This window comes from Peromyscus californicus, unplaced genomic scaffold (genome assembly GCF_007827085.1).
Source record: "Peromyscus californicus insignis strain IS unplaced genomic scaffold, ASM782708v3 Scaffold_5__1_contigs__length_169319896, whole genome shotgun sequence".
Lineage (NCBI taxonomy): Eukaryota > Metazoa > Chordata > Mammalia > Rodentia > Cricetidae > Peromyscus > Peromyscus californicus.
The window spans coordinates 50,560,034-50,580,609 of record NW_026294573.1 but is presented as its reverse complement, the minus strand read 5'-3'; the positions used below and the strand labels follow the sequence as shown (position 1 = coordinate 50,580,609).

Sequence of the window (20,576 nt, the reverse complement as noted above, 5' to 3'; positions counted from 1 at the left end):
GAGCCGAGGGCTGAGGTAAGCCTGACCCTGACTCCAGGGCACTGTCCCCAACACTGCAAGAGCCGTGCCAACTCTCTGCTAGGGATGCCACTCCAGGAAGGTGGATGTCCGCTGCTCTGCCTGGGTGAAGGTGGGTCTGCAGAGAGGTTTCCTTTTCTTTTATATTTGTGTTTATTCTTCATTTAACTTTTAAAACACTATTATAACTGAATATTAAAACAAAAACAGGAGCCAAGTAGTGAACATATTATGATTACCGTCCCCACATTCACTGCTGCAGAGAGAATGACAGAGTAGAAGAGAGGTTTCTACTGAGACACTCGTTTTCTCTGAAAGTAATTCAGTTTCACGCTTTTGTTTTGTTTGGGGGTGGGGTGGGGTGCTGCAGTTCCCCTTGTGTCCACCACAACAGGACTTTTTCTTTCAGGTAATAAAGAAAGGTCACAGGCCAGTTACACCAAGTTTTGAAAATGAACAAGGATCTACACCAACAATGCTTGAGGAGCAGAGAAAACCTGAAGCTGAGATCCTGGGAAGAGAAGGGAGAGTCTGTGACTGTCTATACACCTAACTCAAGGAACTCTATGCTGAGAAGCTGGCTTTCCTGAAGGTGAGAGTCTACAGCAAGGATGACGTCATCCTTGAAGCTGGACACTCTTCCTCTCTTTGGGAGTTCTTCCTGTTCAAGCCTCCCCACAGTCTCTATCACTAAAGTCTGTTCCTTTAAGAGGGATTCTTATTGCGTAGCCAGGCTGACCTCAAACTCCCAGCAGGGGTCTTTAGAGTTCTGGAGTTGCAGGTATCAGATACCAGGCCTGGCCCCATGACTTCTGATGCAGGGTATCTACGTATCATTTACAAACTCACTCTTTCTTGTTGTCTCCCTTGAGTACACAATGGTACACACAGACACCATGTCGTTTCACTCAAGCACCCAGCGTCTTGGCAAACATAACCGCATAAATCAAACAAGACAGACACCCAGTAAACAGTGTGTTACATAAACGAATTGGTACGAGGCCAGCAAAGTGGCAGAAAGTAGGGGAAAGGAGAGTGGCTGGCCTGGAAAACCCACAGCTGGGAGCCAGCTCCTTGGTTAACATACTACTTTCCCTGGCTACACAGAACGAGCCAGGAAGTGCCACCAAGGACCCTGAGCCCCATCAGCTCTCTCTCCTCACGAACTGCAGGCCTCCCGGCTCAAGCTTCCTACCTGCGCAAACAAATATTCCAGAGAACTGGCATCGAGGAGTGGGGTAGCTTCTGGAACCTTTTTCTTCTCATATCCATTCTTCTGCTTCTTTGGAGAATGTCGCCATACAGACTGCTCGTTGTCATTGGTTCCATGCCAGTTGGTAAAATAGAACCTAAAAGACGGTAGGAATAATGTCAACTATGGCAGAAGAGTCCCTGGACTGCTGGCCTGGGCTGAAGCTGTGGAAACCAAAGACACAAGCCTTGCACTACAACCCTCATGACCCTGAGCAACACCTTCTCACTCTCCCAAGTGTGCTGTACAAGGTACCTCAGCACCTCCTCTGGGTCAGGAGGATAATGTCCTAGTGATCACAGGACAGCTCTTCTGACACCTGTTAACACTGATCACACCTCCCTAGGTAAAAACACTTGCTGCCTACAACTAGCAGCTACCTACAGCTCTAGTCCTTCGTGGCTGTCCTTCTATTCTTGGTCCTACCATTTCTGAAATCAAGTTCTGTCCTACAATCAACACTAATACAGTAGTGTTTCTTAGGTCCCAGTTGGCTGTTATTGAATTGGTGATGCATTCTACAATGAGCAAGGCTTCAAAAGAGAAATACAAAAGCATCAGCTGTGGTGACCTGATGAAAGTGCACAGCACTTTACAGCTTTATACCACCTAATCCTAAGAGCACTACCCCGGGGAAACTCCACTGTTTCCTTGTGCAGATGGGGAAAACTGAAGTCCACTGAGGCGAAGTGACCGAACACTGCAAGTCTGACTCACTATCACTTTGGTCTGTCACTGCTGGGGAAACAGGATGGATTTTAAGTTTTGGGAGAGTGGCTGAGCTACTCTGCTCAGTTGTCACAGGCTGTAGACTCAGCTCTGTCTGGGGCTGTCTCCCAAATAGACCATGTCACTGAGAAGCAATAACTCCCACCGTAAAGAGCTCCTATTAAAGGCAGACAACAAAAGAGCCAGGACAGGAGACAGAGGGCTCTCGGGCACAGTCTCTGCCCTCTGTGAGTTCCCTGCCCACAATAACACAAAACAACAGGAAGTGGGACACATGTCATAAGCAGAACTATACTGTAGCTTTCACAGTCCCCACATACTTCTCTTTTCCTCTATAAACATCTGCTAAGAGCTACATTTTACAACTCCTAGATTTAAACTCAGTTATTTGGGTTTTAAAATAAAATGTAAACATCTCATGGATCCCTGGTGATATGAGCCGTTAACACCATGTTTAATAGGTAACTTGTCTGGAATAATAACTTATCCTGGGGTGCACACAACCTGCAGGCTACAGGTTGAACATTCCTGGTTCTAGAATACAGACTGCAAGTAGGTACATGGATGAGACAAGATGCTTCTGAAAGAACAAGATGAGCTGAATTGGCCAGGAAACAAGCAGGTACATCTTGAAACAATGTGGGCAAAGTGAGAGCTCCCTGGCAGCAGAGGCCACAGCTGGCTTGCTCCGCACCAAAGCCCCAGAGCCTATAATATAGCAGGTGCTAACTATGTGCTTGACAGATAAACAGTAAGTGATGAACGAACTCAAGGAGTCGCAGTCAACATGGAAAGGAAAGGATGGACACATTCCTTTAAAGTAACAATCAGTACTTTGCAGCTTCCGGAGGTTGTGCACAGCCCATCGTCTCTGCAGATCATGAAAGGAACTGGGAGACTGAGTCTGGGCTTTAGTGTTGCCTGCATGCAGAAAGAACTGCACATTGCACAAACTACACCGGGTCACCAAAGCAGATGACAGGTTCTCCCTTATTTCCATGTACGTTCTAGGAGACCAGATTCCAGTTACACTAAGAGCCAAGGGGACCCACCAATGCAGTGGCGAGTGTTTCTGTGGGCCCAGGCCTTACAGTACTCTTCACAGGAGCAACAGAGTACACCAGAGAGGAGTCAGTGAGGTTCCACACTTCTGTAAGCAGGAAGTAAGGAGTGAATCACCTGGCCTGCTACAAAAGTTCAACCTGAGATCTGGCTGAAGAGAATACAGGCCAGGTAAATCCTGCCAAGTGGTAGGTAAGACCACGACACAACCACAAGCATTATGTTCAACATGGCAGCTTCCCTGCAAGCTTGCCGAGAGAAGCGCTGAGGACAGGTACTCTCTGAACCAATCCAACCCATTCATCTAGGACCAAACGTCTTTAAATTGTGGTGTATGCTCACAATTCCAGTATTTGGGAGGCTTCTGCGGGAAGACTGCAAGTTCAAGGCCAGCCTACACAACTTGGCAAGATACCATTCAAAAAAAAAGGTGGTGCTCACTTTGTCAGCACAAATACAGAGAATATTACACGGACCCAGTGCAAGCATAACATGCAAAGCTGTGAAGTGTTCCATATTTAAAAATAAAAGATGACTATCAATACTAACAGTTTCCTAATTACTAATAAAACTAGAAACAAGAACATGCCACTTTGCCTGGGTTTTTATGTAGGTCCTGGGTGAGGATCCAAATTCATATCCTCACAAGCACTTTATTGACCGGGCCAGCTCCAGTATAACTATAAAATTCTCAAAATTATCAATTTACTGTAAAATAAAAAAATAACCAAGCAGCTTCCTGAACTTATATATAAATCCTGATAATATGGTAACAGTTAAAAGTGTGGGGAGTAAGTGTCGTGTTCTTACAGCCCATGCTCCTTTTCAGAATAATGGGAAAGAGAGAGCAACAGATCAGCCAGATACACCTTGAAAGTTCCTTGCCAATGGTAGTGGCACACACCTTTAATCACAGCACTTGGGAGGCAGAGGTAGGAGGATCGCTATGAGTTTGAGGCCAGCCTAGACTACAGAGTGAGTTCCAGGACAGCCAGGGCTATACAGAGAGACACTGTCTCAGGGGAAAAAAAAAAAAAAAAGTTCCTGAGAAACAATACTAGAGATGACTTTTTTCGAAGTCTGCATTTAAACACTGTACCTAATGAAAGTTTTTAGGTTTCTACAGAATTTTACTGAAGTCAGTGATTTTCACTTATAAGGGCTTCTTTTCTTGAAAACAAATAAAGAATATGATTGTCTTACATTAACATGTATCATAACTAACTGTCCAAATCATTCAGTAAAAACAAAAACCACGATTAAAGGGCAAGACTATTTCCTGAAATACAGCGGGGATGCCACTGAAGGAGCGGCCAGCACTTGCTCTCTTGCTGTTCTTGCTCTTCTTCAGTGGTTAGATCACCAGCTTTCAAGCTCTTTGTAGACTGCTCGAATGCAAATGTTTGAGTTAGGGTGGTATCTTTCGCCAACTTCAAAGAGACTGTGGCACAAGGCAGTATCCTGTTGAAGTGCACTGGCAGTGCACTGAGGCCTCTGGGTACTTCCTGCAGCTAACACAAAGGAAACGGAGACGCGGCAACCAGTTACCAACGCGGCACTGCCAAGATGGTTTACTGAGTGAGGAACTTCAGCAGCTCTCCCACTGGGAAAACAGGAGAGCTGAGTCAGGCTAGCTCAGGTCTCCTGTAAATGCTCGATGCTGCCATGCTGGACTCTGACCTAAGTCTAGCCGCCTACGGGGAGAGAATCAGAACGTACGTACTCAAGGGTACGTCCATGTCCAGACTTCCAGCAGCAGGTCTATCTCCAGTTTTGATCACAGAACCAGCCCCCTGGCTGTGGGAAGTAAGATCAGAGTGAGAAAAAGAAATCAAAGTGTAGTGAGAAGACTCAGCTGGGAGGGCTAACAAGTCCCCTAAATCTGAGGTGAGAGGCACACCGCTCTCCACACAAGGTGAGCACCAGACGGAATGGTGCCACCAAACTGCAAAGGAGGTACAGCTGGAAGGAGTTCCCAGCATGGTCTGACACCCTCTTAGCACCTGAGCTATCTACTGATTTAACCACATTTATACACATCGAGACCCTTTTCAAAAAGGGACCGGCCTCCTAATTGGCTCTAGGCTAACCACATGCTCACATGGGCTTCACTGCTATCCAAAAGCCTTGCACTTCCACAGCAGCTCCTGCACACACTGACAAGGCTAAAGTCTGCCCCGATGGCAGCACCAGCTGTCTATGTGGTCTTGGGATACTGAACAAAGTTCGTGACCTGGGGGAAAGTCTAGGAAGGCTCATCAGAACAAAAAGCATAAAAGTAACGACAGTCCAGAGTCCTCAGGAGGTCACAGCATAACTTCTGGAGAGTAAGACTGAGAATTTATCTCTGTCACCTCTTCAGGTGGTGTACAGAATGCCTCTTAGCCACAGCATTCAGTAGGAAATACATTTTATAACATACCTCACAAGTCTTAAAATACAATGAGCTTAGGAGATCTATACCTCTATATATGGTTTCTTGTTTCTTTCCCTCTATTTTTTTCAAGTTCTGGTTATAACCCACTATGTTAAACTTATAATCATGACTCACCATCTGGAAAACTTTGCTAGAGGACTAGATTCTATCCAAAACACTCTTTGTATCATGTTTATAAAATGTGGCAGAGGTGATCCAATTCACCTTAAATCACACTCTACCATGCAAGATGTCCCTTTTCATACCAAGCAAATACAAAAGTTACAAACCACAATGACTCCAGTACTTCTTCCTAAGTGACTCAGGGCCCTGGCCAAACACTGCCCCAGATAACATGACGAAACCCACTAGCAACAGCTCTGTGTGCTGTACCTCATGCGGTAGTGGAGCCGGAGAGACATCTTGTCGTCCACAGTGATGGTGTGATTCGGAGCGTACCAGAGCTTGGTGCTTTCATTGTACAGGGCGAAGAGGTTGTGACAAAGAGGAGAAATATCTGGGGAAAGAGCACACCAAAGAGCCAGGCAGATGCATTTGGTCACCTGTTTCCAAAGAGCAACATACGCAAAGATAAAAAATTCTCTCATCCAGAAACAATCTAGGTCACCTCATCCTCTCGGGGCAGATACAACTCTCGATTATGTTCACTCAGGGAGTTTTAATCATACTAATCAAGAACATGCATAGCTCCTCAGGAGCATGTACTATGGCTCCTGGCAAACCAAATTAAAGCAATTTAAAAATAAAATTTGGTAGCATTTCTCATTACAGGGTCTTACCAAATTCTGATTAAAAAAGAAAAGGGCTATCTCAGAGGTCCACAGATCCTACCTGATTGTGCATCTTTTTAATCACAGCAAGGAAGAAACATCTGAGAAATGTAGGAATTCCTCAATCTGCTTCCTATAATTTGTTTAAACAATTCTGACTCTGTAATCATACAATCATATACACAAAGAAGTTCCTGGCCACCATACAAACTGCATATTAGGATAAACAAAGTGACTTCGCCAGTGATTAAAATGTATAATCATTAATAATTAAATGCACTAAGTACTCTTTATACTATCATAAATGTATTTATTGGCATTAACTAGCAAGAAGATCTCTTAACAAAGCTGGCCCAATAGTGCTGGGTGTCCTACTCTACTACCTGCTCTTTTAAAAATAACCAGCATGCTCAGAAACCAGATCAGGAAGGGCCATCAGGAGATAGCACACACATGTACTCCAACGGAAGAATGAAGGGATATGAGTGCCAATGATCAGTTGTTCCTGTTATCTTTAGCACTAGCCAGATCTCAAGTTAAGAAATGGTAATCGTAAATTAACATCTCCACTCCCACCCTCATAAAAAGATTGCTTCTCCCGAAACAACAGAGGCATTAACAAGGCCATTCCTGACCCTTACAGCCTCTTCTAGTTTGGACCCTGGGTTGAGAAGTTACAGGTGCCTGGGCATCTCAAAATCCTCTTCCATCACTTCAATCTGTGCCTCTCAGAAGAAAAAGTGTGGACTGGCAAGACAGCTCAGCAGGTAAAGTCACTTGCCCCCAAGCCAGATGACCTTAGTTCAGTCTCTGGGACCCACATGGTGGAAGGAGAAAACCAACTCTTGCAAGCTGTCTTCTGATCTCCACCCATGTGTGCTCACGTGCATGTACGTGTACGTACACACACACACACACACACACACACACACACACACACACACACACACACACACGTAAAAAAAGAAAAAGGAAACAAAGAGGAAAGTCTTCCCTTTAGTTACTTCCAAGCACATCTTCCTTTGGAAACAAGAGCCAACATATTCTTCCCCATACATAAGCCTCTCTCCTTTTGTTGGTGTTTTGGTATATCAGTCACTTTAGGCAGAAAGATGTGTACTGGGAAGTAAATGGAGCCTCCAGACAAGCCGTATTACTAAAAAGATCTTAAACTATTGACAACATCCCCACAATGTTGCTCTCAAAGAGCATGGACCAGGCTCTACAGCATCACTGTGAGTTACTTCATCACCATAAGAAGAGTTACTACAATCCTTCCCAATCAGCTTTATTGGAATACAATTTACAACTATAAAAATCTACCTGTTTTAAGTGTATATTCCAATGAATGTCAATAAATTAAGTCGATGAGATATGTGGCTGTTTTATGGTTTTATGGCCTTACTTTCCATCTAAAATTAGGTAGGCAAACACTAACGCACCTCCATGTTGCAAGGATTATGAACAGAGATCTATTCTGTGAGGTGCTCTGGTTTCTCACCCTAGCAAGGTAACAGGCTAAAGTTAAGTAACAAGTCTCACTTTTTCTTTTTTGGTTTATTAAGTTTCAGGTTAGCACACAAGGGCCTCATTATGGCATTTTCATATATATGTATTTTTATAAACAAATCTCACTTTTATAAAGAGACGATGAACTCCCTTACTGTCCTTTTCACAGTCTAGCATGACCAAGCCACAGGGCAACCCTAAGATTCTAACTTCAACCCAGCACCCATGGGAGAACAGACCAGAGCAGAGAGATAGGCCAAACTTAAGGAGTATATTAGAAAACAGTACTACTGATTTCACATTCACACTTGCACTGGGTGCTTTACACAGCACCTCAACTAGTGCTAATGCCATTCCAATTACAGATATGTAGGAGAAAAGAGAATTGAGCTTTGGCTGGAAGTGATGGTGAACGCTTACAATCCCAGCACCCATGTGGGTGCCAGGAGAAATACAGCTTTGAGGCTAGCCTGAGCTATGTACTAAGTTCTAGAACAGCCTGAACTATTAAATGAGCCGGCCCCAAGACTGAGCCTCACAGAAGGCAAGGGTCATTCCTTGGTATTCTATAGCTAGCTTATTAATGATAAAGGAAGAATATGCCATTTTTCAGTGTGAAGTAAAATCCAGGATTAGGAAATAAGGCAGAACCTTGGCCTCCAGAATGTATACCTTGTTCTCAGCAGAAATAAAAGGAGAAGAGAGTCCACATGTGCTTCTGGAGAGTGTAGTTCTGCAGCCTCCCAGCCCTGCAGCCTCCCAGCCCTGCAGCCTCCCAGCCCTGCAGCCAGCACTCACTGCACTCCTGAGCGGCCCGGATGCACAGCTCCTCTGCAGTGTACTGTCCATTGCCCAGGCGGAGTGGCTCCCTGTCCAACAGATAGAAGGTCACTTCCACTCCTGGCTCAGGGACCACCTGCTTCACCTCAGTCTTCTTGAAGCTCCTCATTTTAGCACAGAACGCCATGGCATTGCAGTCCTCTTTTATATTTAGATACTGTAAGGAGGAAAAGAAGCCGATGCAGTCATTCCATGTGCTGTTTGCTATGAAGGAAAGCAGGCAGGCATCTGTGGTGCTGGATGAGAACTGCTACCCTTTTCCATCCTAAATACCAACGAGGTCAGGGATTACAAGTGAGATGAAACCATAGAAATGATTAATTATGCATGGTAACTAAGCAATCAGACTATATTCCCAAGGACCAGAATAATCTTAGGCATGATTTGAATTGTTTTCTCTATTTGTACACTAGTTGTAGTTGAAAAGTAAGCTCTCATCTGGAGCCAATAGTGTTAAAGGACTGACGCATCAGTAGAATACTGCTGCCTCTGCTGGGATCACATAACTTCTAAACTATCTACAGAAAGAATCGGTCTTTCCATCTCATGTCTATCCCCTACAGAACAGGAAGCTTGGTGAAGACATAGGCCATGCTGTCTCTGTGCTCCTGTCGTCATCTGAGGCAGTGTACACAAAGTGACTACTACTTATGCACTCGTATAAATCACACGAAGGGCCACGGAAAGTGATGACTCGGAACAGGCCTCCATCACCTGAGGGAAGCAGGACAGGCATCTTGTGCAGGGCAAGACACAAGAAAATCACTCACAAGGCCTTCAAAACAAGTGATCCAGGACCAAAGCAGTCCCAGGACTGAGCCCAGGGCAAGGCCACTGCAGGAAAAGAGGAACCTCACATATCCTTCAGCCCTTGCCCAACACCGATGGATGACCTCCCAACCATTTTCCTGCCTCAAACTATTTCCTTCCTGCCTGCCAATCTAGGCTTCACTTGAGTTTCCAAGTCTTATCTCTGTAATACAGATCAGATCAGATCCTCCACTAGTTGCCCATTTTCTGCAGACTAGTCTCAAACTGAAAGAGTGCTTTATCTCCTGGTTAGCTGGTCCCATCACCTCATCTCCTCTCACTTCTAGCTCCTTAAAACCCAGGCCACCAGGTATCCCTGTCTCCTCACCCCCACCCATACTGCTCCCTGTGCGGTCTTCAAATATGCTGATTCTACCACTAATATACTCACCTCTTAGCTTTCATGGCAAACCAGTCCAGACTGACACTTCCTCCAAGAAGCCTGAGTCCAGCTGTACCCTTATGCTGGATGCCATCTCTCCTGTGTTACTAAACTTACCACACTAGGTATTATGGTCATCGTACGCATGTACCTGTCCGCTGTGAACTCCCTGAGCATAAGAGCTGTATTCGTCTTTGTATACCCAGTAACAAGCACAGAGATTTGCATACAGTGAGTACTTGGGAAAGGATACAAGGATGTCTCCAAATAGGAAAAGGTCTATTAGCTGTCATAATGACAGGAAGTGAGATCATTTAAATGGGTCTCACTGTTACAAATCAAAGGCATTCAATGTTAGTTTATAATATCCAAAACAAATCTAAAAACCAGAATCTACTTGAAATCAGGCTGAAAAACTAAGCTAATTGACTCACCTTGTAGTTCAGATAACAACATGAAAATCAACAGTATTCTAAGCCTGTTTCACAACGTGAGACAAAACAAACCTCTGTCTTAGAGATTCTTTGTAGACAAACAGAGGAAGAATTCAAAAGAACTCTAAAGAAACAATTAGGTATCCATACAAACTGTACATGTACAATGCATGGCACTATTAGCAACAGAAAGAAAATGCCCACTGACAACTTTTGACAGGAGAGGACCCATCGTACAAGTTGTCTCTACAGCTGTTGAAACATAACAGGTGTGTTAGGGTCCTCTGGGTAATGCAATATGCACAGATACCCAAGAGAACAGACAATTAACTGTTAACAGTGTGGCAAGCCAGGAGAGGTTACAGAAACTTTAATTTAACTTCCTGGAGCTTCTGGTGTGCACAGACTGTTTAAGCCAGCATATACAAAACTGGGAATGAATAATATACACATTTTTTTTAATAATCAGAGGACAGAGTATAGACAGTCCTATAGGCTGAAAATCACAGTTTAGTGCAATAGTGCAGATATAATCCCAACACTGGTTAAGCTGAAGCAGGAAGATCTCAAGTTCACAACCACTCTGGGCCACAAAGTAAGGTCCTACCTCAAAAGAAAATACCCAGAAGGTAAACGTGCATACCTGCATTTATTCGGTTGTCCAGTGTTCCCGAAAAGCAGACTGGATTTTCTTCTTTACTTCCCAAAGTCCATTCAGAGCTGATCTAGGGACAAAAATCAATCAATCAACCAACTTGGAGGTGGTTATATTTGAAATAAGAGGGTATTTTCACTAAGGAAAAAGCAAAACCTACATAGGAAGGGAAATGCATTGGGGAAAAGGGATAGAAGGTGACTGAGAGATATTAGGATGGCAGAGACAACCTCAAGTATAAAAATCAAAGATGTTTCATTGTTCCAAGAAAAGAAGCCAGAGCTTCTGCTCCGTGGTATAGAGTAGCCTGTCCTAAGAACAGCTCTGGACACCTCTCCCCTGACCTGTGACTGGCAGTTCAGATGCCCAAAGGTGCTCATTCCTACAAAGTGTTTTTGCCAACGAACAGCTGCCAACTGACGTATGGATTCACATTTGGCTTCTCTTTATTACTGAGCACATTTGGTCAGAATCTGCGCGAAGAAAAGTACAGCCCTGGCCAGTACCTGGCAGCAGAGATGGACTAGGAAGCAAGAGATGAAAATGGGCTAGCAGCAGTCCCCATCATCTTACATCATCACTATGGGAGACAGCAGGAATAAGAATCCAAAAGCAAGAGTACCACAGGACCTCTTATGCTCCTCTCACCCACTGGGTGATAGGCTAGAGAGAGTAAGAAAACCCTTTCTACAATGCCTGAGAGTTAGCAGAAGTACTGATGGTGATTAAGAGCATTTGTTCTTGCAGAGGACCCGGGTTCAGTTCCCAGCACCCACCTGTGTCATATGACCATCCATAACTCTAGTTTCTAGGGCCCCAACAATTTTTTCTGAGATCCAAGGGAAACACACAATGCTCAAACATACACTCAAGCAAAAAATATTCAATCCACAGAAAATGTTTTTAAAACACTTATAAAAGTAGTAACAATAGGCCAGGCAGGAAATATGAGTGTGAATTTTGATGTGACAACTTTGATTTGGCAATTAGGATACAAATACCTTCAAAAACACTCAAATAACAAATCATTTTGCCTTCAGCTTTTAAAATAAATAAGAATACATGACAACTTCTTGAAGACTATGAGTAGACACACTGTCTTGTGACAACAGTCACTAGAAAATAACTAAATAACAATGTTGTGCTTTGTGCAGAAGTGGGACTTCAAAAGCCACATTTAGATGTCTTCCATTCACTTTACATGGCTCTCCATCTTAGAAAAAGAACTGGCTGAGGAGAAGAGCAAGGTGGTCCCTGCCCACATGGAGCTTACAACTTGCAGGAACAGCAGAACCAGCCAGAGAGACAGAGACAGACAGTACAGACTGGGACTGGGACAGACAGAGCCTGGGGCTCAGGGAGGCAGTAACACAGAACTGAGACGGATATGTAGGGAGTGGGAGAGGGAGGGTAAAAGTGCCAACTGGCGGAAGCAGTCTGAGCAAAAGCATCAGCACGTGCAAAGGCCCTGGAGTGAAAGCACCGGGTTGGGGAAACCTAGACTAGTCCTTCTCACTGGGCATGGGCAAACTTGCTAGAAACACAGCTGCATGCCTTTACCACGGCAAACAAAACCTGACCAGGAACTCAACTTCAGGAGAGGGTCACAGACTCAGAGCCCTCTAAAAGAGCAGAAGAAATTTTACTAGTCCCACCAGGCCTAGGTTCTGTCCATGGGGGCTACTGCATAATCCTTTTCGTACTTAAGGCTGATATATATATGCAGGTTCTCTGGTTGTCAGTTCAGTCTCTGTGAGCCCCTATGAGCCCAGGTTAGTTGATTCTGTGGTTTTTTGTGGTGTCCTTGACCCCTCTGACTCTCACAATCCTTCCTCCCCTCTTCTGCAGGTCTCCCCGAAGTTTTTTAAATATATACCATTAGGTCATGTAGTACTTAATCTGAAGAGTCAGAGTTTCCTGGGCCTCACACAGCTTTAAAGTCATTAACCTGCTCCTACAACAGGGTATCATTGCAACCTCTAAGCACGGGAAGTTTGGTTTCCCGTTCTTCATTATCTGCTGCAAACAGCACTATCCTGAATCACAGCGTATCTCATCTTCAGATGAACCTCCAGCATTGCTGGCAAACAGTAATGCAGTTTGGATTCGTGAGGCCTAGCCTGAACTCTGAGAAACAAGGTTAGCTATGGGATTCGTAGACAATTTACTCTGATGTTTTGCATGCTGAATTAATACAACGAACTCTCAGAAAACTGACATTCTAATAATAAAAATAACATACACAACATTTAAAACTCATGCTACGACCTGTACTAAGCTTTTCAAGGATAGCATCCTGGATCTACTTTCAAGAAAGGATGACTGCCCTTGTTCATGATAACAAGTAATTTTGGTGTTACATTTGTACAATGGCTTCATTCAAGACACATTTCTGTGAAAATAAACCCAACTATGATTCACCTGATCACTTGTAGGGGAAGTAGAAAAGGAGCAAAATCATTCTTTGGTTTTGGAAACCGAGTTAAGTTTCTTATTACAAAGTCTTCAGTGCCAGAGGCACAGACCAGCAGGAACCATGAAACAGCCTTTAAAAGACACACTTCACTGGGGATTTCAAGTGGATGTTAAGCAGTTTAGAAAACAGGAACAATAAAGATAAACAACCCATAGTGTCTGAGTGAAAGCAGTAAACTCTTCCCCCTTATTATACCAGCAACGACTTAAAAAATAGCCTTCATTCAGTGGCAGAGGGTTACTGTGTGGCCCAACCAAGTCTGTTGGTGCTGGTTTATGCAAGGGAAAATCAGAGAGGTTCTGTAGATTTCTTAAATTCTTTATCACAGTCTTATGTAAGTGGCAAGCACCTCTGATAGTTTCTGACTGATGGACAAGTAAAACAAACAAAACAGTTTGTGAGTCAGAATGCAACCAACTCAGAACTATTTCCAAACAGGAAAAGTTCCAGCAATTGCTATATGACGATCCAGACAGCTCCTGAAGTATTAGTGTTTGTGTAAAGGATAAACAGATGACTGAATTTTAGATAGAGGGCAAAACAGAAACTTTACCTCACAGTTCTCATGTTCCAGAATACCATCATCAGAGGTGAGTGTCTGAGACAAAGACACTGCCAGACTGTGCAGCAAAAAGACCGAGCGACGGTGCAAATAAAATAGAAGAATCTAAATAAAACCATGCATGAACCTGACTATTTTCACTAAAAACACCGCCTTGCCAGGTGCCATGCTACATGCCTTGGGAGGCAGAAGCAGAAGTCTCTCTCTGAGTTAGTCCGGCCTGTTCTATACACTGAGTTTCAGGTCATAAGACACTGTCTTACCTACAGTGAATTATTTTAAGAAATCAAAGACCTTTCTAAAGCAGAAAGTACTGATAAAATGTTGAAAAACTCAGAGAAAAGGAAAAGAGAACTTTATAATGTTGAATACTCTGGGCTGGGAACCTGCTGGGAAGAGCCATAGGACAAAGAGAAGCCTGGTACCATGCAGCAGTCCAATATGCTGAGGGTCAAGTACAAAGGCTAGAGTCCTACTGACCTGGACTTAAATCTGGCTTCCCAGGCAAATGACTTAGCATCCCTGAACCTTGTTATTCCCAGTGCAAGTGGGGAGATAAAATAGCATTTATCTCACAGACTGGCAAAAGCTAAGTATTACACATAAAGCATCCAACAGACTTCTACTCTCAGGAAGCCCTATATGTGGATCATAAGTTCTGCTCATCTAATTACAGTTATGGGATACAGTGCCAGCCAAGGAGGAGCCCCAGCATGCACAAAGCATCTGCAGTTTATGACAGAGCAAACCACTGGGCACTTCAATGTGTGGGAAGCCTGAGCCATGTGGGGCTAATCAGTGTGAGTGACAAGAGTCCAAATGTGTGGCTCCTGATTGGAGGACCTTGCTCTTTCTACAGTCACCAATATCCCGTCTCCTCTGGCTTTTCAGTAGTTTTCCATCTAACAGCATCCAGGACACTGATCTCATGACACGCCTTCTAAAACTGTCAGAGAGAAAGCCTTTAAGTTAGGTGTGGTGCTGAGGGCCTACACAACCCAGCACCCAGGAGGCTCGGAGGATTACAAATTCCAGACCAGCCTAGGCTACAAAGTGAGTTTGAGGTCAACCTGGTCTGCACAGCAAGACCCTATCTCAAAACAAGCAAGAGCATCAGTCATTAAACTGACCACCCTGACTGTGCTCCAGCCCACAGCTCCAGCCCCTGCCACCCTGGCGGGGAGAAGCAGTGTTCCAGTGATTCAGCACAAGTCTACCTTGCTTGGACATGGAACTTTCTTAGGTCCTCACACAGTTCAGGAAAACCATCTGCTTTCTTCCAGTCACACCACAATGCCACCAACCACCAGCACCACGGGCTGTTTCCCAAGACCCCCCAGCACTTGGCTGAGACCTGGGTAATGTTCTGCTGAGAGCTCAGCAAGACACTGTAAAGCTGCTGGACTCCGGCCAAAAGAATGACATAATATAATTACAAAATTGGCATTTTTTTCCTGTCAGTGAGTCAGAATTATGGCTTTTCTATATGCCATCCCTGTCACAAGAACCACTCACTTCTAACTATAGTAGCGATTCCAGGAATATGCCACAATAGTAAAAGCTGCTTCATTTACAATAAACTTCTAGGGATGAGCAAATGATCGATGCCAAGTCAATGGGTCAGACTCTGCCTTGTTCCCAAAGAGCCTGCTTTAGCCAAGAGGAGGTCTCTGACCAGAGCAAACAGTACTCTGTTTAATTAGTCAGTCAGTGTCTTCCTAAAAGCCACACTGTACCAAGATGCTAAGCAGCTCGATTCGGCTTTACTTTTCTTTCTTTTAAACTAATTGCCATTAATGTATCTATAATGTTATTAAAGAGGCCATGATAAGATTTAGTGAAGCCATCTCCACTGCCTTCCTTGGGGTCAAAAACATGGTGACCGGAGTGGATTCTCAGAAGGGGGAAGTTGGGCCAGGCCTGGCAGCACAGCCTATCATCCCAGCACTTAGGAAGAAGACACAGAAGGGTCATGAGGTTGAAGCCAGCCAGAGCTACAGAGCAAATCCCCAGCTAGCCTGGATGACATACTGAGGCCCTGTCTCTAGAATGAGGTTGGGGGAGTAGAGGAGAGATGATGGGCAGGACAGAGACACCTGTCTTTCAGTCAGCGCTTCTTAAACACCCATCTAAGGGACTTGAGAGCACCATGACAATGAAACCTAGCATTTATTTACACATTTTGTCCCTAAAAGGGCTTTCAAATATTTGACCACATTCAGGATTCATAGTCCCTTCCACAGATGAAAAGACCTGGCTTAGGACATTCCCATGATCAACTGCCAGTAAGTGGCACAACTCCCTGTCCAGTGCCCCTGCTGCCATCCTGTTCCTTTCTGGAAAAGATGCAGGCTGCAAGGAATCCCCACACAAAACATGGGAACAGAGACTAAGCATGCATACCAAAACCCTGAGGTCTATTTCCAGCTGGTAAGACAAACAGGAGCCTCAGCATCTGGAGAAGGATGCACTAGGATACCAAAAACTGGCAGTGAGGACTGCAGTCAAGAAGGCACAGTTGAGGCTTGGGCTGGGAAGCCATCTGGGAGAGGAGCAGCTGCCAGACTGGAGCAATCAAGATTGAGAGTGCGGGAGGGCTGGGCAACCGTTCTAGAAGAGGCCAGAAGAGTGGAAAAGCCCCAGCCCCAGCAGATGCTTGGACCAGGAGAACCGGGCACGAGCACACGGGAAAAGGCAGGAAGGAGTAGACGTTAGAGAGAAGTGGGGAAGGGTGCGAAAGAGTCTGTGCCAATCTGTCTCAGTAAGACAAGTGACCAGGACTTGCCTGGTCTTCAGCAAGCCTCCTAACTCTCAGGGCTCAAGTTCTGCAAAATGAAAAAGCATTAGATGATCTCTAGGGCTCTCTACAGATGAAAGCAGAAGTCGGGGCCTCCGAGAGTCACCCCAACCTGGGTTGAGTGATCAGATCTGCTTCTTTCCATGTGACCTTGGGTACTTCCTTAACCTCTGTGACTTTCTGTTTCCTATATAAAACTAACTAAAAAACTGACTACTGTGCAAGACTGTTATGATGATTGGAGAGTTCCCTAATCTTATGCCAACATTAAAAGCTTTACAGCCATTAGATCAGTTTCTCTTAAATTTACATAAGCTTTAAATTTTTTTTCTTAAGATTTAAAGGGGGGACGGCTCAGTTGTCAAAGTGTCTGCTGCATAAGCATGAGGACCTCAATTCAGATTTCCAGCAGCACCTGGGTCAAAACTGGGTATGGCAGGGCATGGCTGCAACATGGCAAGGCAGTACGAGTGCAGAGAGGTGGAACCGTGATGCTCACTGGCCAGCCTAGGTAAAAGGATGCCTGAAGTTAACCTCCCGCCGCCACACACATATGTACACATACAAATGAACAAGTACATACATGGGGGGGGGGGGGGGGCCGGCAAAGCAAATGTGAGAAACTATGTTGTTATAAGTTGACACAACTTTTCACTAACATAATTTAGGCAATGTCATGAAACCAAGGACTTCAAGGAACCTTGCTATCTGACACACCTCTTGGCAAAGCCTGAAGGAAACCATGACTTTGGTGATTAAGAAGTGACCCTGAGCTCTCCCCCGCCCCCCCCCCCCCCCCCCCCCCCCCCCCGCACACACACACACACACACCTTGCTAACTTGTGCTAATTTATTTGTGTGTCCTAAAATTTGTACAAATTTCTTTGGGGGCAAAAACCCATTTACATGGATCCTGGACCTCTTTAACCCCTTGGCATTCTCAGGTACAAACAACAGTCACTTATCTGAGTAGTTAGGGTGATAGCGAGCTTGAGGGGAAGACCACCATGCTAGCACCAACACCAAGGGTCACAAGTCATCACCAGGTGGGGACTCTGCTTCCTGCAGAACTCCTTAAAAGCTCAGTACCCAGAAGAAGAGAGTCAGAGCCTCTCAGCCCTACAGCCTCATGGAAGACCACTCAGGAGGCCAAGCAAGCAACACAGATCAAGTTCTGGAAAACCCCAAACAGAATATCACTCACTCTATGCTCTAAAGCAATTTGGCTATTGCCTTAAAATATACTTGGATGCCGGGCGGTGGTGGTGCACACCTTTAATCCCAGCACTCGGGAGGCAGAGGCAGGTGGATCTCTGTGAGTTCGAGGCCAGCCTGGGCTACCAAGTGAATTCCAGGAAAGGCGCAAAGCTACACAGAGAAACCCTGTCTCGGGGGGGAAAAAAAAACACTATATATACATGTGTGTGTGTGTGTGTGTGTGTGTGTGTGTGTGTGTGTGTATAAAACTTGGATAAAAAAAGAGAAAATGGATTTTAAAAAAAAGTTTTCCCTACAAAGTTCCCAGTACTTCTCAGCCAAGAAATCATGATCAGTATGTATGACTAACAAGGACTCCCCCTTTTTTTTTCCTTCAAGGCTGGAGATAAGCCCAGGGTACCAGCCCATCAAAGCAAACACAACCACTGAGCCACACATGCAGCCCAAGGTGCTACCCTTTTAACCTGCAGGCAGAGCTCCGAGCAGATGGCAATGGTGTGCTATGGAACACACTCAAGGCTCCAGCAGACTCCAGCAGCAGGCAGAGCTGAAACCACCCTTCTACGCACCCCCACCCCATTTCCTGCAGCACAGCCAGGCATCCGCTCATTAGGGACTATGACTGCAGTGACCAATACATCTTACAACACCCACATGCTTCACAAAAAGAAACTTCTGCCAAGTGACATACCTGCAATCCCACACTCAGGAGGCAGAGGCAGTTGGATCTCCATGAATTTGAGGCCTCCCTTTCTTACATAGTGAGCTTTGAGGCCAACCTGGGTTACACAGTGAGACCAAAAATCCAAAAAGAAAACAAACAAACAAACAAAGGCTTACCCTCACTAGGTGCCATTCACTATTTTCTATGCTACCCTATTTTCTTCCATCTAATATACATTTAAAATGCTAAAGCCTGAAAATAAATTTCACAATTCATTAATGAAAATGGGTAGAGACTGGCCACAAGAGAACTCAGTCTTCACTAGTGTCCCCTCCTAGACAGTTACCTCCTGGGGCCATACCATAGTTCCACAAAAAGCTAGGAACCATGCCTCAAAGACCCATTCTAAGTTCTGCCAATCGCCCCTCCCCTCCCCCATGGTGCATTTCCACAGCCCCAGGTTCTACTTTTATGGTCGCACTTCCCAGTGAGTCGCCGCAAAACTTACTGAGCTCAAACTCCAAAGTGTTTACTTTGCATCTGGTAAAAAATTTGACCATATTTCAACCAAATTTCATTGTAAAGGGAGAAAAAAATCTAGTAAGTGGCTGTCAACAGGAATTATGGGAAGGGTCATTGAGTTTTGCATTCTGGATGGCAAGTGTTATCATGATTAGAAGTCTTTAATTATTTCTTATCAATTAACTAGAAAAGGTGTCCAGAGGCAGCTGTCCTTTATCAAGAAAAGCACTTTCCTCTCTGCATGTCAAAAGGTAAAACCACATCGATGAGACTTTGAGGCCTTGAGATGAGGTTCCACACAGGTCTAGAGCACGTTTATCTCCATCACTCTTGTCAAAGCCATTGTCTAACAGACAACCCTTCAACTGACTGGACACTCCATTTACTTTTTCTGCTTTGGGCTGGGGGTGAGGGACAAGGCAGGAAGAGGACACAACCCCGGCCATAGTGTGCCCTGTGTAAAGGTGTAAAAAGAGGAAGACGAAGGATATTTGCTAAAAACACTCAGTAATTAGTAGACGGAAACATCATGGTAGGTGTAAATGATTAACTGGGCTACTAAATACAGCAGAAGAAATAACACGCGGACTCCTAGACGTCCTTAAGTAACACAAACACAAAGTCTTCATGGAAAGCCTGCACGCAGTTGAGTGGAAGAACAAGAAATAAGATAGCAAAGCAGCACGTGGGAATGAGGCAAGGTGACTGCAGATGTGGAACACACCTGACTAAGGCAAAGAGCACACTGTCCGTGAGCACAGACAGCGCTGACATAGTCAGCCCCAGGAGACTAAGGGGACCAGCATGGCGGATTTGGTCAGGTCAAAGAACCTTAGCAGCTGGGTTCAAGGAGCTTTCAACTTTCTGCAACAGGACAGTTTTCCTGCAAATAAGGATAATACTAAGTATTTTATGCATTTTTTAATTCTGTAAAAGATAAATAGACGATAGGTAAGTGATAGACAGGTATGTCTATATATGACAGACAGATGTGTCTAGGAAACACCTGGCCCGCAGAAGGCATGCAATACTCTGACCACTACAAAAGAGGTGGAATGTGAGTGGGACCTCTAGGGCTGGGAGGATAGGAGCACTGTGAGATTAGCAGCTGACTACAGGAAATACTCCAAACAAGAGAAACAGGAAGAAAGCAGAAGACAGAATGGAGGCTGAATGGAGGTGTACAGAGAGCAGAGCTAAAGGAGAAGTTTGGCCTGGGCGCCCGCCAGGGGGACACAGGTACCTACCAAGGAACCTGGCTTTTCCTCTGCAGATACACCTCCTGAGAACAAGTAACCCTTCAGCACGGGCAAATCTCATGTGTGCACATGTGCTGTGTGAAGGCAGGGATTCAGAAGATAACAGAAGGTACACGCACAGGATGCTTGAAGGTCAACTGTATGAAAATGACATGTTTCTTTCCAAATATTACATCACCA

The 20,576-nt window shown here is 44.8% G+C and overlaps 1 protein-coding gene across 2 annotated transcripts in view; it reads right to left on the bottom strand.

Annotated features, from left to right (window-relative positions):
* Positions 1-20,576, bottom strand: part of Jak1 (Janus kinase 1) — a 121,611-nt gene that overhangs the window by 34,639 nt on the left and 66,396 nt on the right. Inside the window, exons 2-5 of one of the 2 annotated variants that reach the window (XM_052718889.1) lie at positions 10,887-10,968; positions 8,576-8,774; positions 5,871-5,994; positions 1,214-1,367 (exon numbers count right to left, since the gene is read on the bottom strand). In XM_052718889.1, coding sequence (XP_052574849.1) covers positions 1,214-1,367; positions 5,871-5,994; positions 8,576-8,774; positions 10,887-10,892 — 483 coding nt within the window. In that variant the 5' untranslated portion in view covers positions 10,893-10,968. The remainder of the gene's footprint in view (positions 1-1,213; positions 1,368-5,870; positions 5,995-8,575; positions 8,775-10,886; positions 10,969-20,576) is intronic. The other variant, XM_052718890.1, reaches the window with a different exon arrangement.